This window comes from Nyctibius grandis, chromosome 10 (genome assembly GCF_013368605.1).
Source record: "Nyctibius grandis isolate bNycGra1 chromosome 10, bNycGra1.pri, whole genome shotgun sequence".
Taxonomy (NCBI): domain Eukaryota; kingdom Metazoa; phylum Chordata; class Aves; order Nyctibiiformes; family Nyctibiidae; genus Nyctibius; species Nyctibius grandis.
Genome location: NC_090667.1, coordinates 19183992 through 19209396, shown reverse-complemented (window position 1 = coordinate 19209396; position 25405 = coordinate 19183992). Strand labels below are relative to the sequence as shown.

The following is a 25405-nucleotide window of genomic DNA, read 5'->3' as shown; positions in this document are numbered from 1 at the left end:
TCAGCTGGCAGGGCTCGAGGGCTCAAGGGACACCGAGCGGGCAGGGACAGGGCGGCTGGCACCCCAGGGGCCCGCCGGCACCCAGGGGTGCTGCCAGGGGGGAGCGCCTGGAGGCTGGGGGGGCAGGAGGCAGCCCTGGGGCTGCATCGGGGGAGCTGAACTGGGCGGGGGGCACGGGGTGCTCCAGAGAGGGGGTCCTGCCTTCCTGCCAGGGCAGGGACCGGCTCCTGCACCCCTGGCACTGCCCCGTGCCCCCTGCAAGGGTGTCCTGTGCCCCCCCCACCCCGTTACCTCCCCCACTAAATCCTCCTGGGCCCTGGCATAAGCAGCTAAAGCCCAGGCAGGCTCGGGGAAGGGGGGGCATTGGGGGGGACCCCACTGCCGGCTCCATCTGTGCCCCTGAGTGTCTGGCGCAGCAGCACTGAGGGAGGGGAAGGCAGGAGGTGGGCAGGGGGCTTGTCCCCCTGTCTGTCTGGCCAGACCCCGTCTGTCGGGCCTCCCTGCCTGCCCCCCCATCTGCTCATGGCAGCCACTCATTTGGTAAATCCCCCCCGGGGCGCTGGGCTGCTGCCGCTGCGGGCAGGAGCCGGCCGGGGCTGGCGGCTCCCTTTTAAGCCCCTGTGGATTACCCTGGGCTTGGGCGCCTGCCAGGAGGGCTGGGAGGAGGAAGAGGAGGATGAAGAGGGGGCTGACAGGCCAGGGACACATGTGCCACCGCCCCGGGGGACCTACCTGTGCCCAAACACAGCCCCGGGGCTCCCTGGGCACCCTCTGAGGCTCCCTGGGGTCCTGCCAGAGGTGATGGGTGGGCTCCAGCAGCCTCGCAGACAGCACTTGCCCACCCAGGGGGTAACGCTCCCCAAATGTCCCATCCCTCAGTGGCTTTCACCTCCCAAATGTGCGTGTGATGGTGGCCATGGAGGAGGTGGGGATTGGGGAAGGAGGCGGGAGGGGTGGAAAGAAGCGGGAGAAAGGTGGCAGGAAAGCAGTGGCAGAGCTTGGGGTTTTATTTGGTCCCAAGGGAGGTGGTGGCGCTAGCATGGGCCCAGCCCGGCGCAGCCGGGCTGGGTGGGGATGCCAGGCGAGCAGCTGGGTTGGCACAAGGGTGAGTGCGCAGGCAGAGGGGTGGGTGGGCTGGCCAGGTGCCCCTGCCCCGTGGTCCGCTCCACACAGCCCGTCCCGCTCACCTCCAGCTGCTGCAGGAAGGCCAGGAGCCCGCGGTGCCACTCGTCAGGCTTCTCCAGGTAGCAGGCGTGTCCGGCGCCCTGCAGCACCAGCACCTGGTGCTCGGGGAGGTGCCGCAGGTTGTTCAGGCTGGCCTGCCCCAGCTCTGCGTCCTGGTCCCCGTACACGATCAGCGTGGGTGTCTGCAGAGGGGGAACGCGCCCTGAGCCTGCCCCTGGCACCCAGGCACCTGCTCATCCTGGCCAGGGACACCCTGGGACCAGGATATGGAGGGGAGACACTTGCCCTTCTCCCCTGCCCAACACAAGGGGAAACTGAGTCTCAGACTCTTGGGTCTCCTAATGTCCCCTTTCCCTCCTGCTACCCTACGGTCATGTTCCTTCACCATCACATTCCCCTTTTCTGCTGGCAACAGGGTTTCTGGCCTGTTTGGTCTTTCCCCTGCCCAACTGCTGTGCCAGGGTCCCCTCCTCACCATCCCCTCCCAGTTCCCCGACCTCCCTCAACCTCCCTCCAGGCCATACTTTGATCTGGGTGTACTGCTCCGCCGTGAATTTCTCAGTGCAGATGGGTGCCACGGGCACGTATGCCTTGAGCAGGTGGTTGTGCTGGAGGAGGAAGGGCAGGGAGTACATGCCGCTGAGCGACGGGCTGATCACCACGGCCGGACCCAGGCACAGAGCCTCCGAGACCGCTTTCAGGAAAGCCCCCGGCGCTGGCTGGCCCACAGGCGCCGGGGCCACGGCATCCTTCGAGCGCCCCAGCCCTGAGCCACGGGAGACAGAAGTTGCCCTGTCACACTCTCCGCTGCCTTGCAGCAAGGAGAAGCTGGCGCAGCACGACGCCGGGGTTGCCATTGCGGCACCACCAACGCGAGCGGCTGTATCAGCTCGCCCCGGCCTCCACGTCGCTCCGGGGCCGTGCTCTCCACCATGCCTTACCCGGCAGGTCGATAGCCACAGCTCGGTAGCCGTTTTCGGCCAGCATGGCAAGCGTCTGCAGCTGAAGCCAGGTGTCAGAGGAGAAGCGAATGCCATGCAGCAGCAGCACCGTCAGCTTTGGGGGGCGGCTGGGCCGGCTCGGCTTGGCGGTAGAAAGAGAGTCTGGCCTTCCACCGTGACGGTGCTCTCGGTGAGCCGTGGGGTGGCCATGCCTGGGGGGTGGGGAGAGATGTTGGGGGAGTTGAGAGGTGGGAACGGGCCCGGTGTGCGTGGCGGCCCTGTGCGGCCCGGCCCCAGTGGGATGCCGGTGTCCTGGCGTCGAGGCCCGGCGGTGGCAGGAAGGCAGGGGGGCTGCGGCGCTGGCACTGGGAAGGGGGGTTACACCGGCATCACCCTCTTTGTGGGGACACCGGCGGGGGGTGGGCCCCAGGGTGGGCACACGGGGTGGCTCACTCGTGCCAGGCGGGCTCACGGGCCCGCCCCTGCCTCAGTTTCCCCCCCGGCGCTGGGCCGGCGGCCCTTACCTGCTGCTTCGCACCCCGTGCCGGCCGCCGCTCGCCTCCCGCTCCCCCGCCGCACCACGGGGCTGGGGGTGCCGCGCCCCGGGTCCAAAGGCCGGCGGGGCGGGGGGGGAGCGGCCGGCACCGCCCCACGGAGCGCAGCGCCCGGGGCGGCCCTGGGAGCGGCCGCCGCCCCGCCGAGCCGAGCCGAGCGCGGCCGAGCCGAGCCGAGCACAGCCGAGCTCTGCCGAGACCCACCGAGCCCGAGCCGAGCCGAACTGAGCCTTGCCGAGCTCTTACCGAGCCGAGCCCTAGCCGAGTCTTGCCGAGCCGCAGCCGAGAGCCCTACCCGACCTCTGCCGAGCGCCGCCGAGCCCTTGCCGAGCTGAGCGGAGCCCCGCCAAGCCGGGGCTTCTCTCCAGGCACCGGCCTCTCTACCGAGACCTCGGCCCCGGCCCGGCGGGGCCCTGCGGGGGTGGGTGCGGCGGGCAGGCCCCGGCTGACAGCCCTCGGGGCCTGCAGCGCTGCGGCCTCCCGCCAGGCGGAGCCCGGGGCCGCGGCGCCCTGAGGGCCGGGGGGGCCGCATGTCCCGGCTGCAGCTGAGGGGCGGCAGGGCCGGCGGCCGGAGGCAGCGGGAGCTCGGGAAGCCGGGGCCGAGCGGGGCTGCCAGCGGCGGGCGCAGGCCGGGCCGGAGCTGAGGAGAGCACCGTGGTTGGGGCCTACCCCTGCCCCCCGCAGCTGTGGGGTTTGGGGCTTCCAGCCCCTCGCTGCCATCTTCCTTCCCCAGCGGGAGCGGAGATGCCGCCCGCCCGCAGCCGCCTGGGGCTCCTGCTCCTCGGGGCCCTCCTCACCCTCGTCCTCTACCTCCTGCTCCCGGCCGCCCGGCACGAGCAGCGCCTGGCGGGCACCCGGCCTGCCGAGGGGAAGCGGGGCCAGCGGGCGGCCAATGCCTCCGCGCGAAGGGGCACGGCTGCGGGAGAGCCCCCGGTCTTCTACAGGGAGGTGTCGGCAGGGCCCCCGGCCAGCGGCACAGCCGGCCCCGGGAGGTGGGTCAGCCCTGGCTCCTGTGGCGGAGGAACGTGGGGGGTGACGAGCCCTGGGGAGGGGTCTCCACCAGCCCTCATGGCTGCTGGGTAAGGCATCTTCCCTGAACCCCTCCCGCCTTTCTTCCCCCCCCGCAGGCCCGATGTCCTGTTCCTGCATGGCCAGGCATTCACCTCCAAGACGTGGGAGGCCTTGGGCACGCTGGCACTGCTCGCTGGAGAAGGCTACCGTGCGGTCGCAATAGATCTGCCTGGTAGGACCATGGCACTGAGCTTAAGTTGATCCCTCTGGGCAGCTCCAGAGCGTCACCTCAGCCATTGCTGGGCTCTGGATCTCTTTAGGCAGCTAGCGGTGGTCCCTGGGGCAGCGTGCCTGGGATTTGGCTTTGCCCCAGGGCACTGACCTCCATGGCACACCGAGCCCTTTGGCTGGGGTTGGCTCGGTCTGGCTGGTGTGTGGCTGTGGCTGTACAATCGCCGGGGCTTGGTTGGGTGCCCAGTTTTTGCCAAGCCAGATGAGCCTTGGGGTCGAGACCATCGCAGGCTGCACAATTCCCCCTGCCCCACGCCCACCCTGTGCCCTCTGCCCCATGCCAGGCTACGGGGATTCGCCCCCAACAGAGATGGTGGCCACGGTGCAGGGCCGGGTGGCTTTCCTGGACCATGTCCTCCAGGAGTTGGGCATGCGGAGGCCCGTTCTCATCAGCCCCTCCATGAGCGGCCGCTTTGCCCTGCCCTTCCTCCTGGAGCAGGGGGACCGGCTGGCTGGCTTCGTGCCCGTGGCACCTGTGGGCACCAAGGACTACACTGCTGAGCAGTACCGGCGGGTCCAGGTGAGGTGGGTCGTTGGGCTCCTGGGGGGTCCCTGGGTGCTGGTGAGCCTCGTGGGCCAGCTGGCTGTGGGGTGGCATGGAGGGTGGCCCTGTTTTGGGGTGAGCGAGGGGGACCTGTGCCGCCCCCCATGATGGGGCTGGCACCTGCCTTCCCTTGGCTTTGCAGCCCCCCGTGGTGATGGATGGAGGTGGGCACAGCCCAGGGGAAGCGTGGTGGCCATTTCCCACTCTGACAACTGCTGTGGTTTTCTCTCTCCCCTTACCAAGACGCCCACCCTGATCCTGTACGGTGACCGTGACACAAGCCTGGGTCCCCAGGCCCTGCAGAGCCTCCGGCACCTCCCCGATCACCGCGTGGCCGTGGTGCCCGGCGCCGGCCACGCCTGCTACCTGGACAAGCCGGAGGACTTCCACCAGGCCCTCCTGGGCTTCCTGCGCCAGCTGAAGTGAGCGTCGCCTCATTGCCTGCCAAGCAGAGGACGGGGGGCCGGGGTGTCCCGAGGGGCTGGGAGGCACAGGTGGTGGCGTGAGGGGTGCTGTGCTCTTTTGGGGTGTCCCCAGGGTGGCGGGGGGGACAGTGAGGGTGTCCCTTGCTGGCAGGACAGGGTGTCGTCTATCACGAGGCCAATAAACTGATGCTGCTCTGGTTTCTGCGTGTGTCCCCGAGCACCGCGGGGCTCCCCGGGCTCCAGCCCCATCTCTCTGCTTCTGGTGTGGGGTAGGAGGGTGCCCGGCGCTGCCCCCGGCCCACCCTGTACCCCCTGTCCCCCTCCTGCCCCCCTGCCCCTTGCCTGCTCCCGCCTTCAGCCCGTCCCATGCCCGCAGCTCCTCCCCTGCCCGCCCCCGCCCGTTACCGGCTGCGGGGCGGAGCGGGGCCGGGCCGGGCCGGGCGGGCGCCGGCGGCAGCAGCGCGGAGGTAGGGCCGGGGCGGGCGGGGGTCCGGGAGCGGGGTCGGGCCAGCAGCGCCCGGCAGCCCGCGGGGGGCTGCCCCGGTGCCTTCGTCCCCTCCAAGCCCGCTCCCCTCGCCACGGTACCCTGCACCCCCCGTACCCCCTGCACCCCCCCGTACCCCCTGCACCCTTTACCACGGTACCCTGCACCCCCCTGTACCCCCTCGCTCCCCTTGTCTACCCGCCTGCACCCCCTACCCACAGTACCCTGCACCCCCCCGTACCCCCTCGCTCCCCTAACCATAGTATCTTGTACCCCCCCTGCACCCCCAACCATGGTATCTAGCACCCCTCTGCCCTCTTGCCCATGCTACCCCTGCACCCCAGCAGTGCAACCGCTGCACCCCAACCCAAGCACCCCCCTGCACCCCTGCCCACGGTACCCTGCACCCCCCTGCACCCCTAACCATGGTATCCTGCCCCCCTTCCCCACCCCCCTGCCCACGGTACCCTGCACTCCCCACAGCTCTAACCGTGGTGCCCGTGCACCCCAGCCGCAGTACCTCTGCACCCCAGCCGTGGTACCCCTATACCCCACCCGTGCCCCTTTGCACCCCTAGCCACAGTACCCCTGCACCCCTCTCGTAGTCTCTCTGCACCTCCTACTCCCATACCACCCCAGTGCTCCACTTCACCCCTCCCGCTGCACCCCCATGTGCCCCTGATCACCCCACATCCTCCTGACAGCAGCCGGTCACTCTCCTGTCCCCCCCCCAGCCTCCCTGTCCTCTGTAAGCCCTCCATCCCCCTTCCCCACCCCCATTTCCCTGCAACCCCAGCACCTTTCCTTGCGCCTCTCCTGCACCCCCTAAGCAGGCAGTGTCCCCCGTTCCTTACCTGCACCCCCTTACACCAGCATCCTGCCTTCCCTGCCTGCACTCCCCCAGCATCCCCCTGGCCCTCTAACCACTGGCTAACCCCGACTACCGTGTGCCCCAGCCCTATACACCCTTCTTCCCCCCATAACCACCTTGTTGCCCCCCTTTCCTCCCTGCTACCCCCGCCACGTCCCAGCTAGCCCTTCCCTGGATCTCACCCCAGGCCTGGGCACCCCAGCTTGCCCTGGCACTGTGTTTGGGGCAGGAACATGCGCTTTGGGGGGAGAATAAAAGGACGGCGTGGGGGGCACACCCCATCCTGCCCCCTACCCAAGTCGGGGGGACTTCTCCCATGGTGGCAGCATCCCAGGACTCGCACCGGGGAGACCTTTGCCCCATCCTGCTTCACTTTCTGTGACGACTGAGCTTGCCGGCGGACTTTGGAGGGGCCGGTGGGTCATTAACCACCTTCCTGCTCTTCCCCTAGAGCTTTGCAGCCCTGGTCCCTGACATGGCACCCGGGAAGCCCGGGAAGAGCACAGGGGCCTCAGAGGACCCCTCGGTTACGCTTTTCCGGGAGTACCTGAGGATCGACACCGTCCACCCCAAACCTGACTATGGTGAGGATGGGGGGGACAGGACAGGGAGCCGTGTGGGGATCCGGCAATGTGGTTTTGCAGGTCCGGTCTTTGGACCCGGGTGCCCGAGTCCTGTGCCAGGGCTGTTTTGATCGTGGTGTTAAGGAGTGAACACCTTTGTGCCTTATCTCTGCTGGCACCTTTGCCTGGGGCAGGGGCATCTCGAGTGCACCCAGAGCTGCTGTTTGCCTCCTCCAGCCCTGTGCCCCAGGGCCCCCTTTCCATGCTGCCCTGGGGTGCTTGTGGTAACCCTGTGCAGATCTCCTTCCCATAACATTTCCATCCTCCCACTAAAGTCCATCAGATTTTTTTTGTTATTGAGGAGCTCCCAAAACACCTATGAAGGACCGTCCCCTTGAACTTGCCCCCTTAAATTTTTATTTTTTCATGTTCCTGTAGTCCTCACCGCAAAGGGACGGTGATGAGCTACTCCTGTCCCTGTTCCTGGCCACCTCTTGTGTCCAGGACCTCCATCATCTGCCCTCTCTGGTCACCTCTTTCCTTGGCCTGGGAGCTCCAGAGGGCCTTGGGGTCCCTGGGGGGTTGCGGCGAGAGGGGAGGGAGATCCCGTCATAACTCCGGGCATCCCCGCTCGTCTCCAGATGCGGCCGTCAGGTTTCTGGAGCGCATCAGCACCGACCTGGGCTTGGCCTGCCAGAAAGTGGAGGTGAGCGAGGAGCAGCACCTGATCCATCCATCCATGCATCCATCCATGCATCTGTGCCCAGGTCCTCAGTGACCGGGCTGTTCCCCTGCCCCGGTGATGGGCAGGAGTGAATCCCCTCTGCCTGTAATCCTCTGCTGAGCTCAGCCCTTCCTTAAGCCTGTATTTGGGCTGGTCCCTGCTGACCTTTGCAGCCGCCTGTGCTATGATTAGCCAGGGACCTGGCAGGGTCACGTTGGCTGGGGACGTCCCACCTGCTGGGCCCCGGCTGTGCCAGGGGACTCGTGGGCACCGGGGGAAGATGCGGGGTTTGTCTCCCCTCCTCAGTGTGAATCGCAGCCGGGAGCTCGCGCCCTGGCCGGGCTCCGTCCGGCTGCGGGGGGTGCAGGCATGCCTGCTCCTGCTGCCTGCCCCTGTCCCCTCCCAGCCGAGAAAGGGGGGACCTGTCATGGCATCAAGAAACATTTCCCAGACTGATGCTTTTCGGCTCCAGCCTGCCTGTCGCAGCCCCTCTGTCCCCAGCTGGGACCCCGCTGACGTCCTGCCCTCGTCCCACAGGTGTGCCAGGGCTACGTGGTGCTGGTCCTGACGTGGCAGGGCACGAACCCCCGCCTGCGCTCCGTCCTCCTCAACTCCCACACCGACGTCGTGCCTGTCTTTGAGGTGCTGGGACAGGGCGAGGGGTGGGACGGGCACGGTGCGAACGGGAGCTGGTGCCCGCCGTGCCCCTCTGCGTCATGGCCGCTCTTCCCCACAGGAGCACTGGACCTACCCACCCTTCGAGGCTGTTAAGGACTCACAGGGCAACATCTATGCCCGGGGTGCCCAGGACATGAAGTGTGTCTCCATCCAGTGAGTGGAGGGCTCTGCACCTGCCCGGGGGAGCGAGCATGGCATGAGGGTGCCTCTGAGTGATGCAGGACGGGATGCCGCCATTCCCAGGGTCCTTGGGGCTGTGGGTGTCACTGCCTGACCCCCTCCCCGGGGTGGCTCAGGGCACAGCAGCCCCTCTCCTCCGTGATGCCCAGGCACCGCCTGCTCCTCGCAGGTACCTCGAGGCCATCCGGAGGCTGAAGACAGAGGGAAAGAGTTTTGCCCGCACCATCCACCTCACCTTTGTGCCTGGTGAGTCCCCAGGGTGTCCCCTCTCGGGGAGACAGGAGGAGCTGGCAGCTGGCTGATGCTCTGGAGTTCCCCGTGGGGTGACAGAGGGGCACCCCCCTGCCAGCCTCTCTGGATTTTGAGCTCCCCTGGATTGGGGCTGGAGGGTTTCCAGGTCTGAGGACATCGGGTGCGCCGGTGGCACCCAGGGTGGCATGGCAGGAGGACCAGGGGGTGGTGGGCCAGGGGACGCCCTGCTTCCTTCCTCCATGCCAGGCTCTCCCCGCAGACGAGGAGGTGGGCGGACATAAGGGCATGGAGATGTTTGTGCAGCGCCCCGAGTTCAGAGCGCTCAACGTGGGCTTCGCCCTGGATGAGGGTGAGCGGTGGCAGGGCTGGCACGGGGACACGGCTCCTCTTGGCACGCACCCCTCTGCCTGTTGCCATCACCCCCAGGGACCCCCTCGGGGGGCTCCTTCCCCAAGCAGTGACCCACACGGTGCCAGCCTGGATGGGAAATGCTGCCAGGGCAGAGCAGAGGGGGACACACCATGGCACCCCCATGCTCCTCTGACCCCCCGTCTGTGCCCACCGCAGGCCTGGCCAGCCCATCCGACACCTTCAGCGTCTTCTATGGCGAGAAGAGCCCGTGGTGTGAGTAACCGTGTGCCCACCGCCCTGTCCCTGGCTGTGCCGGGCGCTGCGGCGTCGGTGCCACCCCGGGCTTTCTGCTCAACGCCTCCCTCTCCCCCCGCTGCCGCAGGGATAAAGGTGAAGTGTGTGGGCAGCCCTGGGCACGGGTCCCGCTTCATCAGCAACACGGCGGCCGAGAAGATGGTAAGAGAGGGGGTACACCCTGTGAACCCCCCCACTGCCCACTCTGGGGCTGCCAGGTGCCCCGCTGCAGGGCTGGTCCTCACCCCCCTGCCCTTCCCTCCCCAGCACAAAGTCATCAACTCCTTCCTGGCCTTCAGGGAGAGCGAGAAGCAGAGGTAGGAGACGGGCAGCAGGATGGTGGTGGCTTCAGTTCAGTCCATCGAGGTGGTCCTTGGGATCCCCAGCCAGGCTCTGATCTGGCACCGCTGCCCTGTGCCTCAGTTTCCCCATTTGGGGGTGGCAGCGGGGTGGGGGAGCGCTTCTCCTCCCTGGGTGGCAGAGTGACTCTCCCTTGTGTTCCCCCAGGCTCAAGTCCGACTCAAGCCTGACCTTAGGGGACGTCACCTCGCTCAACCTGACCATGCTGGAGGGGGGCGTCTCCTTCAACGTGGTGCCCTCGGAGATGGCGGCTGGCTTCGACGTCCGCATCCCACCCACCGTGGACCTGAAGGTGGGCATCATGCCAGCCTCACCCGGGAGGGGAGCGGGGCGGGGGTACCCTGGTCACACCCCTCCTCTGGTCTCTGCTTCAGGCCTTCGAGGAGCAGGTGGCCATGTGGTGCCGGGGTGCCGGGGACGGTGTCACCTATGAGTTTCACCAGGTGAGGGGTCTCGGCCACCCGGGTGCATCGTGCCTGTCCCCCCCTGCCATGTGCCCACCACCCTGCCCCTCACCTGCCCTCTCCCTCCATCAGAAATGCATGGACCAGCACATCAGCTCCACCGAGGAGTCGGACCCGTGGTGGAAAGCCTTCAGCGGGGTCTGCAGGGACATGTGAGTAGTGTCCCCAGGAACGGCAGGACCCTGGTGGGGACATCTTCTGGTGGGAGCTGGGTGGTCCCCGGGAGTCTCTGGGGTCACGGCAGGGGTTGGGAGGAGATGCTCCATGCTATGCCAGGGCATCTCCCCATGCTCACCAAAAAGGGATGGGATTGAGTGTCCCCAGGGCTCAGGAACCTTCCTGGCGTGGTCTCCTTGCCTGCGGGGTGGCAGGGGGACAGGGGACCCGGCTGCCCCCGTGCCCATGCTGACGCAGGCTCTTGCTTGTCAGGAAGCTGCAGCTCAAGCTCGAGATCTTCCCAGCTGCCACCGACAGCCGCTACATCCGAGCGGTGAGCGCAATGCTGGCCCGAGGGTCCCCCGCCGGGGCTGAGACCTGCAGCCCCCAGCAGGAGCCATGCCCGGGCGGAGGGGGGCACACTGTGCCTGTCCTCACCCCGTACCCTCCGTCCCCAGGCAGGACACCCCGCTATCGGCTTCTCGCCCATGAACCGCACCCCGGTGCTGCTCCACGACCACAACGAGTTCCTCAACGAGCAAGTCTTCCTGCGGGGCATTGACATCTACGCCCGCCTCCTGCCCGCCCTGGCGTCGGTGCCCCCGCTGCCCGCCGAGGGCTGAGCACCCCGGCCAGGGGCGGGATGGGGGGTGCCACGCAGCGGGACGCAAGGCTTTAAAAAGGGAGCTGGGGGTGGGCACAGCAAATGCCTGCCAGTGAGCCGGGCACCCAGCTGGCATCACGCCGTGCTGGCTGTGCTCGCAGCTGGCCCCACGGTGACGCCTGTGCCGAGTGTCCTGGCTGCGCCCTCAAAATCTGGGTTCCAGCCACCCCCCTGGGGGTTGCGTCCCCCTTGCCTGGGTGCCTCCTGCCTTTCCTGGTGTCGGCAATGCCTGCCCCTGTCCCCGTGCCACCTCGAGCTGCGCTGGCTCTGGGGTAAGGGGATGGCAGGTGCCCCGCTCTGCCTGTCTGCACCTCGTTCTGCCTCCCTGCCCGCTTGCTGGGGGAGCTGGGGCCAGTGCCCCCACCCTCCCCGTGCAAGTCAATAAATCTTGGTAAGCACGACCAGGAGCAGGGGGGTCTGTCCGTGGCACTGCCCGTGGGGTCTCGGGGAGCCCAGGCACCGCGGGTTTCCTCAGCGCAGTGGGGTCTGCTGCAGTGCTCCCCGCTCCCCTGGTCGTGGGGCTGGGGGCAGGATCCTGCCCGGGCAGGCTGGGGAGCTGCTCCTCGGGAGCCTCCACTCTAGATCAGCCTCGGGGGGCTGGGGGGAGCAGCAGCAGCCAGCGGCGCTGGGGTTCAGCCTGCTCCCTCCCTCCCATCAGCTCCTGCCGCCGTGCCGCTCCCCAAACCCTCGGGTGCGGGCAGGCAGCGTGCGGGTCTGGGCAGGCAGCCTCCGCCTGTCTGCCAGAGCTGCCCGCCAGCTGCCTCTGCTCGCTCTTACCCCACTCCGCGCTGCTCTGCAGCACCCAGGGGTGCTGGATCTGTCCCCGAGCCACGCTGTGCCACCCACCCCGACGTCACCCCTGGGGAAACTCGGGCCACGGGCCAGCCGAGGGCTCGCGGAGCCGAAATCGGGTGGTTTTGACCCAGTCGAGGGGGTCGTGGAGCTGCTCCATTACAAAAGGTTGGGGGTGAGCTGGAACCCCCCGTCCTCCTGTCCCCCTTTCTGCTGAAGCTGCTGCCCTGGGGGGGCTGCGGGAGGGCTGGGGCTGACGCGGCTGCCCCCGGCCGGGCTGGGAGAAGGGATGAGGCCGGTGGTGATGGAGAAGGCAGGAGAAGCCACCAGCTCCTCAGTTCCTTCCCCTCCATCCAGCGCTGGGGGGAACCCAAGGCTTTTGGGAGGGAGGACACCTGCCCCTGCGCCGAGGCTCCCCGGGGAAGCTTGTGTAGACTCTCTGATGTCTCATATGGCCACATCCCCTGAGCCCGCAGCCCTGGGGGAGGATGGCGTGGGTGCCGTGGGGTGCCGTGGGGTCCTGCTGGCCGGGGTCCCCGCTCAGGGTGCAGGTGAGCAAGCACCTTTGCAGGCAGACAGCGGTGCATCCCCGCTGCCCCGTCCCCTGCCCTGTGGGTGCATCAAGGGTGGGCCCCGCACCCCGTGCCCCCCTCGATCCTGCTCAGCCCCCTTCCCCACCCAGCCTGCCGTCCCCAGCTTGCTTGGCCGCTGAGATGGGACCCGGGATCCGTTGCTTGCCAGTGCTTGGACACCACCCCACGCTGAGCGTCCTTTTTGGGGGACAGGCCTGTGTGCCCTCTCCCACCCCTCCAGGGGGGCAAGGCGGGGGGACCCGAGCGTTCCCCCTTGCTCCCCATCCTAGGGACGAGCCGGAGGGGCTGGGGTCACTTCTTTGGGGGGATTGCAGCAAAGCCTAAACCGCTGGTAGCAGGGGACGATCTGGGGGGTGTGCGGAGCTCTAGGGGTCCCCCCGTGGGGACGGGCCATCCCGCCCCGCACGCCCCCCCCGCACACCCCCGCCGCCCCGGGTGCTGGGGGGGGTGGCGGGGCCGGGTTGGGGCGGGCCGGGGCGGGCCGGGGGCGGGTCGGATGGCGGCCCCATAAAAGCTGGGGTGTCCCCGGCAGCCCCGGGAGCGGCGGCGGGATGCGGGTGGCGGTGGCGGTGTGGTGGCTGGGGGCCGCGCTGCTGGCGGCGGGGCGCGGCCCCCCCCGGCTCCGCCTGCCCTTCCGCGGTGAGCCGGGCCGGGGGCACCTGCGGCGGGCCGGGGGGGGGGGGGTGCCCGCATAGGGGTGTCCTCGGTGACCCCCACGGGGGCCGGGGGGGGCGTGGGGACCCCCGGCGGTGGGCGCTGCGCCCGAAGGGCGGGTTTATGGGGCATTTTAAGGGGGAGCACCTTGCGCTGGGGGCTCGGGGTGGGCTGGGGTGGCGGTGGGGGGCTGCTCCCGTTCCCCACGCGGGACGTGGGGGGGCCCGAGGAGGAGGAGGAGGAGGAGGGAGGGGGGAGCTGGGTGGTGGGACGGGGCGGTGCGCCGCCGGGCTCCGCGCCAGCTTCCCGGGAGAGATCGTCTCCCACATGGACGGGGGGGAAACTGAGGCACGGCGCTGGCCTGGCACCGGCGTGCGCTGGCCGGTGGGTTCGGTGGGTGCTGCAGTGCGCGGGTGCTCCCTGGCGTGGGTACCCCCGTGGGTGCTCCCCTGGCGTGGGTACCCCCGTGGGTGCTGCCGTGCATGGGCACCCCCGTGGGTGCTCAGCATCCCGCCCGCTGTGGGGGGGAGCCAGGCGGGCCCCCAGCTGCCCGGCAAGTCCCCTGGGTGCTGCTCAGCCCGGGCACCCTCCAAGCCCTGCCGCGCTGGGGTGCGGGTGCTGGGGTGCCGGGGGGCCCTCGGGGTGCTGAGTTTTAATTAAGCCTCTCCCTGGGCTCATGCTCTGGCACGCTGCAGCCCCTGCTGCCAGTTTAATCCTCGGGCTGCTTCCAGCCAGGCTTGCCAGAGGAGTCCGGAGCACCCCAGTCTCCTCCTTCTTGCCTAAAAGCAATGAACCTGCTCTAAAAAAATTAAGATAAAATAAGTTGCATAATGCATCTCTTCCCCTTTCCCGAAGAGGGGAAAAGCCTGGGGCAGCCCAGCACTCGCAGAGCCCCAGGAGCTGCGGACTGTGTCCCTGTGCTGGGGGAAAGCTGCCGTCTGCCCTTGTGCTGCCCGGGTTGGGGGTCCCCCGGCCCTGGGGCACAGGCTGGCTGCGTCCCTGGCTCTGTCCTGGGGCACAGCGGGCAGTCCCAGGGGCTCCCTCCCTGTTGAAAGGGGGAAACTGAGGCACGCAGCGGCCCTGCTTACCCTGGGAGGCAGCAGGCGCCCGGGATGGCTCCTGGCTCTGCCCCATGGTGGGACCGGTGTCCTCAGGTCGGGCTTGACCCCAGGGCTGGGGGGTTTGGGGTCCCGGCAGAGCCTGGTTGCGGGGCTTAGGGCTGTCTCGGCATCTGATCTCCAGCCGAAGCCCGGCCGTGCCGTTTCCCAGGTGCGAGGGGCTCCCCGGGGCTGGGCGGGCTCCCCGGCCTCCCACAGGGACCCAGCAACCTTTTGAAGCTTTTTTTTTTTTCTTCTTAAGCTGATTATTCTGTTCCTCTTCCAAATTGGAAACAGAAACTGAAATTTCCCATGAAACAAATTCTGCCACCGCCTTCTCCCCGGGGGGAAGAAAAAGAAAATTAAAATTTCAATTAAAACCATTAGAAGCCTCGGAAATGAAAACTGGGGCAAACTGAAGCTGCTTGCGCTTAGCTCATCAGCTTGGGCTGTGCGTGGCTGGTGGCTCTGGCTGCGGGGTGATGTGTAGGGGGCCACAGGGGAAGGTGTCGTGCTGTGGGTACAGGGGTGGCCGCGTCCCCAGCTCTCCCTCTCTCTTCGAGCTGCTCTTTTCCTTCTGCTTTGTCTTCCAGCAGTGGCCCGCGTAAGAGGGGATAGAGGATTTTGCCACTGCGTGCAGCAGCAGCATCGCAGCACAGCCCCGTGCCCCCCCGAGCTCTCCGCTGTCTCCCCCATGGGACCCCCATCCTGCTGCAGCGGTGCTTGGGGGGGGATGGCTGCTGTAGGACCCCCCACCCTGGGGGTAAAGGGGTGCTGGGGTTGGATGGAGCATGGCAAGGTGCTGCTCCCTGGGGAGATGAAGCCAGGGAAGGGGAAGGCACCCCGAGCCGGTGTAACTCGAGGCGCAGGAGGAATTTGTCGGGGCTGGGGGAGAGGGGAAAGCCTCGCCTGAAACAATAAAAGGAGCCCGATGACTTTGCCAATGTTATTCTGAGCTGGGAAAATATTATTGCAGGGCAAGAATAGAAGGAGACGACAGTGTTTTCCCGGGCTGGGTCCGGCGACATGGGAGGACCTGAGATGCTGGAGGGCACAGGGAGGAGGGTACCCCAGGGAGATGGGGCTGGAGGGGCCCTCGGTGCCTGGTGCCGGCTCTGCTTGCAGGCACAGGGGTCTTCCTGGGGGAGGATAGAGCCACTGGGGCTGTGTCCCTCCGTGCCACCAGCATCACCAGATACAGCACTGGGACTGCCCTTGAGCGACTTGGTGGGGATGGGAGCTGTGTGTGATGGGGTGGAGGTGGCCGTCACCCCCAGGGATGGACCCTGTGTCCCTTGCAGGTCCCAGAAGAGCTATTTCCCACCAGGATGGGTCATTGTGCTGCTGGCCACCTCATCGCTGGAGGTGACAAATGTCCCCCCAGCAAGAGCAGGGCTTGGTACCCCGATGTTCTGGGCTGCTGCAGCTGGGCTTGTCCCAGCACCACCTCCTCTCCCTTGGGGACATGCGTTGGGGACGCTCGGGCTGGGGATTTCCCTGGGGTCAGCAGTGGCGGCTGGCAGCCTCCCCCCGCGGAGCGTGTCTGGGGACATGGTTGTGCTTATCAATGGCGCTTTGTCTTCCTCCTCCTCCGCCCGGGGGTTGCAGTGGCCTGGCCCGGCGTCGGGGCGGTTGCTGGGACGGGGTTTCAGAGCCCAGTGAAGCTGAGCCGCTCCCTCTTGCCCTCTCCCTCTGCAGCAGCTGCGTGGGCGCCACCGTGCCGGGGTTTTCGGCTGGCTGACCCCGAAAGTCATTTCCCACCGGGAGCCAGCCATGCCACTGCCCCCGCGGTGGCATCACCACGAGGGTCCCCTCGGCATCCCGTGGGATTCGGGCTTGGACCTGCTTTTGGGAGCCTTGGCCATCTGTTGTTTCGGGCTCTCAGGGGTGCTGGGAGGTGGTGGCCGTCCCAGGGACGCAGCGTCCCATGCCGGTGCCGTTCCCCAAGTGCCGTCCCCGTGCGTGGCAGGGAGGAAGCTTCCCCAATAGTGAGATCTGATGGTGGTGGGCTTTGGTGCCTGCTGTTGTGTCCCTGGCTGGCACACGGGGGGGTACAGGACCCACTTTCTGCCCACCCCGTGTCTGCTCTCTCCACCCTGTGGGCTCTGTGCAAGCCCAGCCTGGGGCTGAGGGCAGGCACAGTCTTCGCCAGGCTCCTGTCCTCACGTTGGGTGGCAGCTCAGGGGCATGGGGCTGCGCTGTCCCATCGGGGTGGGCTGTGGGCTGGTGTCCAGGGGACCCCAGCGTACACAGCAGATGGAGGGACATGGTGGGGAGCAGGATGTCCCCCAGGCTCGAGGTGAGCGCATTGTGCCCGCAGCCAAGAGGGGACATTTGGGGGTGAGTGGTGCTTATGACACCCTGCAGATCTTTGGGGCTGGGACAGCTCCTCCTGACGCTTCCCTCCCTCCACGGCAGAGCTTTTGGGCACCAACCGCTCCGTCCTCTTCTTCGGCCACCGAGGCTTCCTGGGCTTCCGCTCCCTCTACCTGGATGAGTACCGCGACCGGCTCTTCATCGGGGGGAAGGATGCGCTCTACTCCCTGCTCCTGGACAGGGCCAGCGCGGATGCCAAGGAGGTGAGCCAGGTCCTGCTGAGCACCCCGGGGTCTCCGTTCCCCTCCCTGGCCCCCCATGCACTCCTCGCCCCTCTGAGCAGATGGTGCCCGGCTGAGCCAGGCGAAGCCACCCTGAAGCAAGTCCTGCCCCGGGGATGTCCCCGTCCCAGGTGCCCTGGAATGCACCTGAAAACCTGTGCTGCCTGGCAAGGGAGGGCTGGCCATGGTGGCTGCAGGGCAATTAGCCAGCAATTAGTCGTGGTTGGCAGCCCGTGGCACAGCCCACTCGTGAGTCCTGGCTGCTGAGTGGGGTCTTGGACACGACTCTCCTAAAAAGCTGCCATTGGGAGAGCAAGTGCTCCCCATCCCCATCCAGGCATCCCCTCCATGGGCCAAACATACAGCTGAACGCCTGCAGAGACAAGGAGCTGAAAGCATCCATCACTGCAACGAGCTGTGCCAGGGCTCAGCTGGCAAAGCCCCAGATCTCTCCTCGCTCCTCAGTGGGAGAGGTGACAGACCAGAGCGATGATGCTGAGCGGTGGTTCCCCTCCTCCTCCACCCTCTCCACTTTGACTCCTTGTTTTTCAAATGTGGCTCTGGGCCGTTTCTAGCCGCAGAAAGCAGAGAAGGAAATGAAGTGCCCCTCGGCATGCTGGGTCACCGCGACGGGGGTCAAGGGCTTGTGTACCCAAGCTGCCCTTGGTCCGAGAGCCGCCGAAGGCTGCAGGGGACTTGGCTCCATCGGTCCCTGCTGTCCTCCAGCACCCTTTCCCCACGCCCACCCGCCAAGCCCACCCCCTTCCAGGCCAGCTCCGGCCATCCCCAGCGTGACCACCCAAATCTTGGTCCCTCTCTCCACCACCATGCCACCGGCAGCCTGGGGACGTGTATGTGCAAGGCTGGGTCCCTGCTGTCCCCCCCGCCCTGCTCCAACAGGTCCTTTGTGTTTCAGATCTACTGGCCACCCCTACCCGGGCAGACGGAGGAGTGTTTTCGGAAGGGGAAGGATCCAGGGGTGAGTCTCTCCCCACGTGTGCTCTGCCCCGAGCTGGGGGGGGTCCCCAGCTGCCTCCCCCTGCACCGGGGCTGTGTTGTGCCATATCATCCTGCTGGGGCTGGCCCCATGGGCTCGCAGGCCAGTTAATGCCAGGGCAGAGCAAGGGACCATCCTGGTGCACGAGGGAAACGAGGGAAACTGAGGCAAGGAGATGGTGACCAGGCCTGGCCACACGAGACGCTTGTGCCAGGCTCTGGAAATCTCGTCTCTGGGGCTCTGCTCAGCCCCGCGGCCGCAGAGCAGTGCCCAGCGTGCCCCAAACGTGGCTGCACCGAGTGGGCGGCGATAGCCGGGCTCGGAGACCCGAGGCGGGAGGAACCAAGAGCCCCGCGCTGTGCTCCGGACCCCAGCGACGGGGCCTGGCCCGTCCTGGCCGCCCATCGCGGTGGGAAACACGGAGCTCGCTCCGGTTCGGTGACCTCACTCCCCAAAACCTCACCCCTCCCTGCATCCCCCTGCCCCAACACCAAACAGGACTGCGGCGGGGAGGAAGCCCCCGAGGCTCCCCCGGCCCACACTAGTCACCCCCCAAGTCCCGTCCCGCTCTGCGTGTTTATTTTACAGGCTCTCGCCGACAGATCCAAGCCAGGGCAGGCTCGGGGTTTTTATTTTTCTTCAATGTATATATTTTTTAAACTTGCTATTTTAGAGGCTCTTTGCAAAGGGAAAATAAACAGCGGGGAGGCTGGGAACCCCCGGGGCAGCTCGGTGGCCGTGTTCCCAGCAGACGAGGGGCCTCGCATCCCGCCGGGGAGGACGATGGGGACAGGCAGGGCTGGCGCTGGCCGGGGGGACCTGTCGAGCTGACGGTGGTGATGCCCGAGCGGGAGAAGGACGGGAGCCCTTTTCCAGTGGGAACTTGCCAGGAGAGACCGCGCAAGGTCAGAGGTGGCAGGTCTGCGGCCCCGGGGGTGTCACTGCTACTGGTCCCTGATAGAAGGGGACAATCCCAGTCAGTAGCCATCGGGGCTGTCCTGGAGGCAGCCGGTGATGCCTGAGGGTATCCGTCTCCATCTCTGTCTCCCACGTTTCCTCCTTTTGTTTCATCCTGGGTGTGAGCAGGAACAGACGGGGAAGGACGTCCCTGCATCTGGTCATGTCCTGGGCGCTGGGAAAAGGGGGGTGCACAGGGGTGTGGGGCTGGGTGCGGGAGCTGATGCCGGGAGCTGGCTGGGCAGGTGACCTTGCTCCACAGCCAGCGTGGGCTGTGTGACGGGGTGAGCACAGGGGTGCCCGCGGGCAGGAGATGGCCAGGTACCAGCTGGATCACACGGGGCTCCCCTGGCGATGCGCTCAGCCGCAGGACCAGTAAAAGCCCCAGCCTTTTGCAATGGGCTGGGGTCCACCCAGACCCCATGCAAGCCCCGTCAGTGGGTGCGAGCTGCCATCTCGCACCCCTGGCACCAGGGTGAAGGCAGAGAGCCTGGGTGCAGCCCAGGGAGCCAGGGCTGGGGCTCGCCCATCGTCGTGGGGCCCCAGGCAGAGGCAGGGAGCTGGGGGTGGGCGAAGCACCGAGCCCCCCACAAGCCCTCCCCTCCCCTGCTGTCCCCCCCCAGACCGACTGCGCCAACTACATCCGCGTGCTGCACCCCTACAACCGGACGCACTTGCTGGTCTGCGGGACGGGCGCTTTCCACCCCGTCTGCGCCTTCGTCTACGTGGGGCACCGCGGAGAGGTAGGGCAGCACCGCGGTGGGGTGCCCACCCTGAGCATCCCTGGCCAGACACCCCTGGGAGGCAGAGCCCCATCTTCTGCCTCCTTCCCGGGGGGCCTCGGGACAGCATGGGGGTGCTGGATGCGGTGTCTGCGCTGGGGCTGCGGGTGCTTGCAGCGAGGTGCCGGTGAGCTGGGCAGGGACCAGCGCCAGCCCCTGCAAGCCCAGGCACGGCCCCGCTGCCCGGGGCACGGCTGGGGGCTCACCTCGCTGCTCCCCCTCGCCCAGCACACCTTCAGCCTGGACCCTGCCAGCGTGGAGACCGGCCGGGGCAGGTGCCCGCACGAGCCCAGCCGCGCTTTCACCAGCACCGTCATCGGTGGGTTGTCCTCCTCGGGCACGGAGGGCCTTTGGGGTGCTGGGACCAGGGACGGTCCCTGTGCCAGCTGGGGCCGGCTCTCACCCCACGGCGGGGTGTTTTGCCAGGCGGGGAGCTGTACGCCGGCCTCACCGCAGATTTCTTGGGCCGTGATCCCGGCATCTTCCGCAGCACGGGGACCCGCTCCGCCCTGCGCACTGAGGTGGACCAGCGCTTACTCAACGGTAATGGCTTCCCCCCTTTGCCCCTTCATCCCCCTAAGCTGGGCTAATGCCGGGGACCACGAGCCTTGCGGTGGCCGGGGCACCCGCTGGCCATGGTACAGCATCCCCTGTGCTGGGCACAAGCAGGGAAAGGCACCAGGACAGCATGGTCTGGGGGTCCCCCTGGCCAGCATCCAGCCCCGCTGTGGTGCGGGGGTCCAGAGGCTGTGGCCATGTCCGCTCACCCCACCTGACGCAGCTGGCTCTCGCTTGTAGACCCCAAATTTGTGGCAGCCCACTTGATCCCGGACAACGACGACCAGGACAACGACAAAGCCTATTTCTTCTTCACGGAGAAGGTGGTGGAGACGGATAGCAAGGAGCACGCCATCGTCAGCCGGGGTGGCGCGGGTCTGCGTGGTGAGATGCTGCCGGGGACCGCGGGGGAAGGGATGCGCCAAGGCACAGCGGTGGCCCTGATGCTCCCTGTCCCTGCAGAACGATGCTGGAGGCCAGAGGGTACTGGTCAACAAGTGGAGTACCTTCAACAAAGCCCGGCTAGTGTGCTCCGTCCCTGGCCCCGGTGGCATTGACACCCACTTCGATGAGCTGGGTAAGGGGTGTGTGGAGCTGGGGACCTCGCCAGGGCTGGTCCCTTGGTTGGTGGCTTCGGGAAGCTCCTGGGCTTCCAAGAGAAACCCCACAGCTTGGGTGTCTCATCCCCAGAGGACGTCTTCTTGCTGAGGACGAAGGATAGGAAGAACCCAGAGATCTACGCCCTCTTCAGCACTGTCAGGTGGGTGGTTCAGCCCCAGCCTCTGGGGACATCCAGCTGCAGCTGCCCATGACCTGCCCCGTCACCGTCACCACGTGGCTGCTGGCTGTTCCCCAACCTCCGCCAGCTCTGCCCTGGAGATGTCGGTGCTCCCACGCCCCTCACCAATGCCGCCAGCGCTGAGCATGGCTCTGCTCACCCCATTCACCATCCCCTTTCAGCCATGTCTTCCAGGGCTCCGCCGTCTGCGTGTACCGCATGGCTGACATCCGGGAGGTCTTCAACGGGCCCTTCGCCCACCGGGAGAGCCCCCACCACCAGTGGGGTGCCTACGAGGGCAGGGTGCCCTACCCACGGCCGGGCGTGGTGAGCGACTCCCTGGACCTCCAGGTCCCCTTCACTCCTCCGATTGCTCTTCCAGGGGGGTGATGGGGCTGATCCTCCATCTTCTCACCTGCTGGGATGGGCTCCCTCGGGGATGCCCCCCGGGATGGCTGGGGACCAAGGTCTGGCAAGGGGGTGGAGAAGATGGATCCCAAATTGGAAAGCGAGGAGGGACCCAAACCAGCTCTGTGGGGCGATGGAGGGGAAAGGAGGGATGGGTGCTGTGGTGGCCAGGCTGAGGGGGTCCCCTCTTGTCCCGCAGTGTCCCAGCAAGACCACCAATCAGCCCCGGCGGCAGTACAGCACCACCAAGGACTTCCCTGACGAGGTGCTGCACTTTGCCCGTGCTCACCCGCTCATGTACAAGCCCGTGTACCCCCGGCACCGCCGGCCCCTCCTAGTGAAGACCGACCTGCCCCACCGCCTGCGCCAGCTCGTGGTGGACCGGGTGGAGGGTGAGGATGGACAGCACGATGTCCTCTTCCTCGGGACAGGTGAGCGGCAGAAGCAGTGTGCAGGAAGAAGCCCCAGCGCTGGGGTGCGTGATGGCAGGGTGCTCACAGCTCCATCCTCCTCCTCCCTGCAGATGCTGGGTCGGTGCTGAAGGTGGTGGTCCTGCAGAAGACAAGCTCGGCCATGACCGAGGAAGTTGTCCTGGAGGAGCTGCAGGTTTTTAAGGTGCCATTTGCTGCCCTGCATGCAAGGGAGGGGGGCAGCGGGGTGGGCTCAGGTTGAGGACACACGCGGGGATGGAGGCTCAGGGCTGTCACAGCACTGTTGGGCACTGGGAGGTCTCAGGGCTCCGAGGGCAGAGGGCAGCTGGGGGTGTTTTCAGCCTCCCCTGTGCCCCGCCAAAGCTCTGGTGGCTCTGAATGAGCTGGGCTCTCCGTGGCGAGGTTCTCACCAGCCTCACGCCCGCTCGCCTCCCCTGCAGGCCCCTGTGCCCATCACCCAGATGGAGATCTCCGTCAAGCGTGTGAGTACGGACACGGCTCGGCCACGGGTCTGGGGACAGGGCAGGTGACCAGGAGGGACTGAGCTGTTGTCACCAGCCTCTCAAATCCTGTGTGGTGCTTGCCCTGGGGGGGTCCCAGCTGGGGACCCCAGCACCGTGCCCGCAGGGGGCTGCCAGCGTCACCATCTCGGTGTCGTTCCCCCAGCAAACGCTCTACGTGGGCTCCAGCCTGGGGGTGGCCCAGGTACAGCTGCACCGATGTGAGACCTATGGCACGGCTTGTGCCGAATGCTGCCTGGCCAGGGATCCCTACTGCGCCTGGGACGGCACCGCCTGCACCCGCTACCAGCCCTCCGGCAAGCGCCGCTACCGCCGCCAGGACGCCCACCATGGCAACCCTGTGCACCAGTGTCTGGACCAGAACCTGACTGGTGAGAGACTGGGAGGGGGCTTACGGGGCAGGGGGGCTCGTCCAGGTGCCCCAAAATGTCACAGCATCCGCAGCTCTCAGCACGCAGAGGGGCTCGTGGCCATCCCAGGTGGGCTGGGGCACCCTCATCTCCCCATCCCATAGAGCAAGGGTGCTCCAAAGAGAAGGTGGGTGCTGCTGGGGCTGGGGTCTGTCCCTGGGGAGAGGGGGAGAAGGGCACCAAAGCCTGGCTCTGCCCTCCCCGTGAGCCCGTGTCTGTCTTTGCTGCAGTGGATGATTTAGAGAGCGTTGAGGAGAAGGTGCTTTACGGGGCGGAGGACAACAGCACCTTCCTGGAGTGCATGCCCCGGTCCCCACAGGCCAGTGTGCAGTGGTTTGTCCAGAGGCCCCCCGACGAGCAGCGGGACGAGGTGAGGCTCCTCCCGCGCCTGCTCCCCTTGCGGGGACACGGCAGGGACGTGGGGCCAGACCCGGTCCCCCCCCAACCTCGCGGTGGCCGACAGGTGAAGACGGACGAGCGGATCCTGCAGACGGAGCAAGGGCTGCTCTTCCGCAAGCTGCACCGCCATGACGCCGGCGTCTACTTCTGCAAGACGCTGGAGCACGGCTTCACCCAGACGGTGGCCAAGATGGCCTTGGAGGTGATCACCAGTGAGCAGCTGGCACACACCTTCCCCCGGGAGCGGGGGGACGGGCCCCCGCACCTGCCTTGCCCTGAGCCCCGGCTGGCGCCACAGGCTCCCAAAGCCTGGTTCAAGGACATCATGCACCTCATCAGCTCCCAAAGCCTGCGGCAGGTGGAGGAGTACTGTGCCCGCCTCTGGTGCGGTGGCCGCCCCCACCACCGCAAGAGCAAGCTGGCCCACACCAAGCACGCCCTGGCCAGCGTGGATGTGGGCAAGAAGGGACAGACGCCCAAACCCCACGGCGAGAGGAACCGCGTGCCCCGGCAAGCGGCAGCCACTTAGGGCAGGGTAATGGATGTGGGGTGGCCGTGGGCGAGGACCACCTCCCTGCGCTGCTGGTGGCCCCAGGGGACTCCTTCCATGCGGGTGGCTTGCAGTGGCACCACCCCGATCCCTCCATCCCCCCAGCTGCAGTGGTGCAAGGGCTGGCTCCTGGGCAGGTCCCCGTCACCCTCAGTAGCTGCAGGGCCACCTCTGAAATGGGTGGCACGGTGGGACACATTGGCCCCCACCTTGCTCTTGCTGGATGCTGCGGTAGGTGCGGGGCCATGGTCACCAGGGTGGGCTGGGGCTCGGCACGCCTGGTGCCACCGCTGTGCCGTCACCCCAGGCAGCTTGCTGGCTGGCTTTCTCTGCAAATAAAGGGGCCGGGCGCGGTGCCGCAGGGACAGGCTGACAGCTCCAGGCTCTTTCCACACCAGCATGGGGCCTGAGAAAGATGACGTCTGCTCTCACGGCAGGGGGAAAACTGACCATCACCCCAAAAAGCCTCCGTGCCCAGGATGAGCCCCGTCATCCGCTGTGCCTGAGGAGCCAGAGCCATGCCATGCTGCCTAGGTGTTCCCTGGGGCACAGGGCTCCCTCCAACCTTCTCTTTGGCACCAGGACACACTTGCTGGTGCCTGCCTGTGCCTGGGCACAGCTCCCCTCTTCCCCTCTGTCTCCCCAGCAGCCACAGACTGTTTTAGGGCTGGGCAGGATCAGGGAGGAAAGCAAACGGCTGTGGGCAGGTTAGACCCGTTCCTGGGTAAACACGGGAGAGGCACCGATGCCACCATCATCACTGTGCCCAGGCGGGAGTGGGGACATGTGGAATAAGGTGGCCCCAGCACAGTTTGGGGGGGCTGCACCCCAGCCCGGGTGTGTTTCTGGTGGTTGGTGGCCCTGCGAGGCTGTGTGGGACAAGGCTGGTTTGGGGGGGGGGGCTTGATGGTGGCTGGTGGAGCTAAACCAGCCCCCAGGGCCTCCCCCAAATGCAGGGTTTGGGGGTAGGTGCGTGGAGAGCACCCACGGGCTGCCGGCACCATCCCAGGCTGCCGGCAAGGTGCTGGCTTGCTCTCCTCACCCCACATGAGCTCACTCCCCTCGCCCGGTCAGCCTGGGGTGATAAGGATCTCCCCCTTCCTGAGGCACAGCAGCCCCACACAATGGTGTGAACCGCAGCCCTGCCGGGACGGGCATTGTTCAGAGGCAGAGGAACGGGAAAGAAAAATAATAATAATAATAATAATTAAAGCCCCTAAATAGCTCACACAAAGCCAGGTCGTGATATCATCGCTCCTCCCGCGGGGTGTGTGTGTGTGTGTGTGCTGCAGCAGCAGAGCACCATGGCTCAGCTCGCTGCCGTGCCTTTGATGGGAGCAAAGTCCCCCGGGCAGCGCTGGCCTGTCCCACGGCGCGCCCGTGGAGATGAGCTGTGCGTTCTGACCCTCTTCTCCAGCTCCTCGTCCCCCCCTCTCCTGCAAACTCAGGGTGCCTGCACGGGGTTTCTCCTGGGGTGGGAGAGCTGTGGTGGGGCTGGCAGGCCGGGACATGTCCTGCAGGGAGGGGAGCGGAGCTGGTAGTGCTGATTTATGGGCCGGACTGGAGCCAAGCACGTGGATTTGGTTAATTGCAGTCCTGGGGGGCACAGAACGATAAGCAACAAGTAGAGACAAGGAGGGACATGGGTGTAAAGCCAGAAGTCTGATTCCTCAGGGCCTGGATTTAATGGCTCTGAAGCACTTGCAAGGAGCTGCAGCGCTGAAATGCCTGCGCCCTGTTGCCTCTGAACGACGCTCTGTGCTGGGCAGGGCAGGGGCTGGGCTGCCCATCCCGGGGGAGGCAGCGAGAGGGGGTCCTGGGGCCTCTGCTGCATGCGAGACCCGGCCCTGAGGCGAGCTGCGGCAGAGGCTGGAGGTGACACCGGGGCC

The 25405-nt window shown here is 66.9% G+C and overlaps 4 protein-coding genes across 8 annotated transcripts; 3 read left to right on the top strand and 1 right to left on the bottom strand.

Annotated features, from left to right (window-relative positions):
• Positions 1 to 992: 992 nt before the first annotated feature.
• LOC137668201 (putative protein-lysine deacylase ABHD14B) lies at positions 993 to 2735 on the bottom strand. The gene is given in 5 exon segments (XM_068409540.1): positions 993 to 1367; positions 1710 to 1951; positions 2127 to 2246; positions 2249 to 2338; positions 2651 to 2735. Coding segments are annotated over 4 exon segments (783 nt in total). The 5' UTR covers positions 2337 to 2338; positions 2651 to 2735; the 3' UTR covers positions 993 to 1034.
• Positions 2736 to 3117: 382 nt separating this feature from the next.
• Positions 3118 to 5151, top strand: ABHD14A (abhydrolase domain containing 14A). The gene is made up of 4 exons (XM_068409542.1): positions 3118 to 3672; positions 3808 to 3923; positions 4267 to 4502; positions 4770 to 5151. The coding sequence occupies exons 1-4, from the start codon at positions 3425 to 3427 to the stop codon at positions 4950 to 4952; spliced, it is 783 nt and encodes a 260-aa protein (XP_068265643.1). The 5' UTR covers positions 3118 to 3424; the 3' UTR covers positions 4953 to 5151.
• A 195-nt stretch (positions 5152 to 5346) lies between these two features.
• On the top strand, positions 5347 to 11393 carry ACY1 (aminoacylase 1). 5 transcript variants are annotated; one of them, XM_068409534.1, is made up of 15 exons: positions 5347 to 5418; positions 6758 to 6890; positions 7511 to 7575; positions 8131 to 8235; positions 8330 to 8424; positions 8621 to 8697; positions 8963 to 9052; positions 9271 to 9327; positions 9437 to 9510; positions 9616 to 9665; positions 9856 to 10000; positions 10083 to 10151; positions 10245 to 10324; positions 10602 to 10662; positions 10787 to 11393. In XM_068409534.1, the coding sequence occupies exons 2-15, from the start codon at positions 6782 to 6784 to the stop codon at positions 10949 to 10951; spliced, it is 1242 nt and encodes a 413-aa protein (XP_068265635.1). In that variant the 5' UTR covers positions 5347 to 5418; positions 6758 to 6781; the 3' UTR covers positions 10952 to 11393. The 5 variants fall into 5 exon arrangements, with proteins under 5 accessions (XP_068265635.1, XP_068265638.1, XP_068265636.1 ...); XM_068409539.1 differs by lacking the exon at positions 5347 to 5418 and adding an exon at positions 5443 to 5532; XM_068409537.1 differs by lacking the exon at positions 8963 to 9052.
• A 1535-nt stretch (positions 11394 to 12928) lies between these two features.
• Positions 12929 to 24737, top strand: SEMA3G (semaphorin 3G). The gene is given in 17 exon segments (XM_068408586.1): positions 12929 to 13016; positions 16547 to 16707; positions 17642 to 17704; positions 19303 to 19422; positions 19690 to 19780; positions 19888 to 20004; positions 20260 to 20384; positions 20386 to 20403; positions 20482 to 20596; positions 20710 to 20779; positions 20980 to 21124; positions 21405 to 21636; positions 21729 to 21820; positions 22077 to 22118; positions 22303 to 22528; positions 22798 to 22937; positions 23031 to 24737. Coding segments are annotated over 17 exon segments (2310 nt in total). The 3' UTR covers positions 23496 to 24737.
• Positions 24738 to 25405: the final 668 nt, after the last annotated feature.